At 42.5% G+C, this 3055-nt stretch overlaps 1 protein-coding gene across 1 annotated transcript; it reads right to left on the reverse strand.

The window, feature by feature from the left end:
- Nucleotides 1-1021: 1021 nt before the first annotated feature.
- Nucleotides 1022-2834, reverse strand: LOC149839901 (syntaxin-124-like). The gene is made up of 2 exons (XM_090004272.1): nt 2394-2834; nt 1022-1501 (listed from the first exon to the last, which is right to left on the reverse strand). The coding sequence occupies exons 1-2, from the start codon at nt 2832-2834 to the stop codon at nt 1022-1024; spliced, it is 921 nt and encodes a 306-aa protein (XP_089860398.1).
- Between the last annotated feature and the right edge of the window lie 221 nt (nt 2835-3055).

The raw sequence follows: 3055 nt of genomic DNA on the forward strand, positions 1-3055 counted from the left end.
AAAATAACTAAGACTCTAACTAATTAATTAAAAAGAAATAGAAAGCTTTGTAATTGGAGAACGTCTCATTCAAGTCTCTCGGTTCACTCTCTGTATGTGGGTCCCGCCTGCTCACTCAGGTTGTGACACATGTCAGGTTCCTCTTCGTCCAAATTAGTAGATGTGATCTTTGACTTTTCAACACATGGAGAATCCCCCTTAGCTACCTCATTACTCTTAGGCGTCCCATCTAAGCCTAGACATCCCTCAATGCATCTAAAAAAAGGCATGTGAATCTTCGAGCTTGGATTTCTACTTGAAATTCAAGCCATAACTATATCTATATGTATTTATTTATTTGTAATAACATTTAATCATATTAACCTAATTAACCATTTGCATGAGTTAGAAAATCAAAGGTGATTCAACATGGTTCAAATGCTGGCAACTGGCTCTTGGATAGTGTTTTTGGTGAAAAAATAGGAGCTACCAAAATCACACATGATTTTTTAAGGCTCATGAAATCATCCATCTGACGGTTTAAAAGCTGATTCCTACTTCCTACTTACTAAACTTGTCATAAGGTTACTTAATCAAAAACAGCATATATATATATATATATATATATATATATACTCATAAGATGTCATGTCAACATGACCAAATGTTAATTCTACATGTTCTTTCTGATTTATTTTTTTTAATTAAAAAATCATTTATTCAAATAAGCCCATTCAAAACAATTTGCTTCCATTCGATTTGGACCAATTCAGGCATTTTCTTCTGCAAAACCAATTCGATTCAGAAATAGATTCTGACAACATTGCTCCCCACAGATTTTTGTCCTTTAATGACCATCAATAATCTTACATGAGTGCATACAGAATGGATGCGCCATCATCCAAATGACAACTCACCTCAACTACTACAAAATGAATAAATGAGTAGATGGATGGATGGATGGATCTGCATGAAGGCATGAATCAACGGATAACCATGACATATCAATCTATGCATGCAGCACCACCTCCAACCATTACCATCACAACCAAGTCATGATAGAAGTTAAGAATGGCAGGAGTATGATGATGATGAGCACAGCACCAAGAGCCATGGCTATGCACGTCCACTTCCTGGAGCTCTGTTGGTACTCCTTCGCCGTCTGGAGCTCTTCCACGCCCCGGCCGATGAAGGAGTGTGCGTGCGCGACGTGCCTCTCTATGTCGTTGAGGTGTTGGCCCTGTGCCTCCACCAGCGCAGCCATGTCCAGGAACACCTGGTGCAGGTCCAGCAGACTCCTCTCTATCTCCTTCACCGCGTCGTGTCTCTCCTGTATCTCTGATATGGTGTCCATGATCTGCCCACGGCCTTGGTCTTGTATAGCCTTCTGTAAGAAGTTCTCGCTCTCGCCGGTCGAGATGAGCCGCTCGACCGTCTGCTCGTCCGGTGTCTCACCGGTGATTGTGAAGAAGCGCCGCTCGACCGTCTCGCGGTACTCTGCTGCCATCCTCGCACGGAGGCCCTGGAAGTAGGTGACATAAACGAGTCGGATTTGGATCGGACCTAAGCATTATTCAATCTTATCTAACATGGAATCGAAGTGGTATGGAAAAAGATTACTTTATTTGCATCAACTAGCTAATCAGATATACTTTATACTGGGTAATGCAAATATCCATGTTGCATACGAGCTGGGCATTTCTAGCACTTTTTTTTGCAAATCAGTCTTTGTAGATGTGTTCAGCATGATTCATTTTATATGAATAAAACACCTGAATAGTGTTTTTTCTAATAAAAATACAATTTTTTGAGGCTTTTAAATATCTAAGCAAATTTTTAGACATTGATTTTCAAACGTTATAAAAACCTATCCACATGTCATAATTGAACAATCCGTGAGCTAATTCTTATAAGTCTGATTTTTAAAAACCATTAGAGAAAAAACTTCCAAAAATCCTAGTTTTATATAAGATCATGGAAGAATGCGATATGGAGAATTTAATTACCCACTTAATATGTACTTAATTGCATTCAGATTACCAACACCACCCCCCACCCCCACCCCCCCGGTATAACACTTCCTCAATGAATTTGTATCAATTATTAATCAGATTTTACTTTTTTTTAATTTATAACCTCAAGAAATTGCACCCGATCGACATGAAGACCTGGTCACGCTCGCTCAGCCTGCCATACCTACGGTAGTCATGCAGGCAACGTAAAACTTCAAGGCTAGGACCCCTACCCCCAGGGCCTATGCTACTCATTCGCTTGCTCAGAGGGGTGATGCCCATGAGAGTCGAACCTTGACTCCCCCACCCCACTACGCCAACCTCCTTGGGACAATCAGATTCTACTTGATCTATAGAATCCCACTAAATTCAATCGAATATCTAATCCATTGACATCCCTACCTGGAAGTCATCCATGATGGTCTTCAGCTTCTTGCCAAGCCCGTTCACGACCGAGGTACGGGTGCGGTCTGCTGAGCTCCCCGGACCACAGCCGGGAATGCTGCGGTGCGCGGCGTTGGACTTCTCAAGCGCGGCGATCTTTGATTTGATGATCTTGGCCCGCTTGAGCACGTCTTCCACGTCTGAGTCCATCCGTTGGCGCAACGCCTTGACTGTCTTGGCATTGTGCGCCGTCTTCGTCTCCTCGTTGGCGTCCTGCAGCTGCCTGTAGAGCTTCTCCATGGCCTTCATGTCCTCCTTGAGGTTCTCCACCACCTCAAAAAAGTGGTCAAGGTTGGCCTCATCGTTGCCACCCACCTCCATCCCTAGACCATCCTCCAACTCTGTCTGCTTTTTCAGGTCGGTGTAACGCCTGAAGGATCCGGATAATAGGTCGTTCATCTTCTTCTTTTTTTAAATCGCAAAGGAAAACCCTCACCTAGAACCGGATCACTTAATGGGCTCCTTCTCTATGTGTATGTATGTATCATATTTGTAGTATATAAGGTGAAACTAAAAATGGGTTTCTATAGAATTGAAAGAAGAAAGAGGGTGAGGATGAAGAAGGCATGCAAGAAGTATGGTCATTGCATGGTTCCATGTTAGATGTGGTATTGGAATCA

This window comes from Nuphar pumila, chromosome 4 (assembly GCF_984573655.1).
Source record: "Nuphar pumila chromosome 4, dmNupPumi1.hap1.1, whole genome shotgun sequence".
Taxonomy (NCBI): Eukaryota; Viridiplantae; Streptophyta; class Magnoliopsida; order Nymphaeales; family Nymphaeaceae; genus Nuphar; species Nuphar pumila.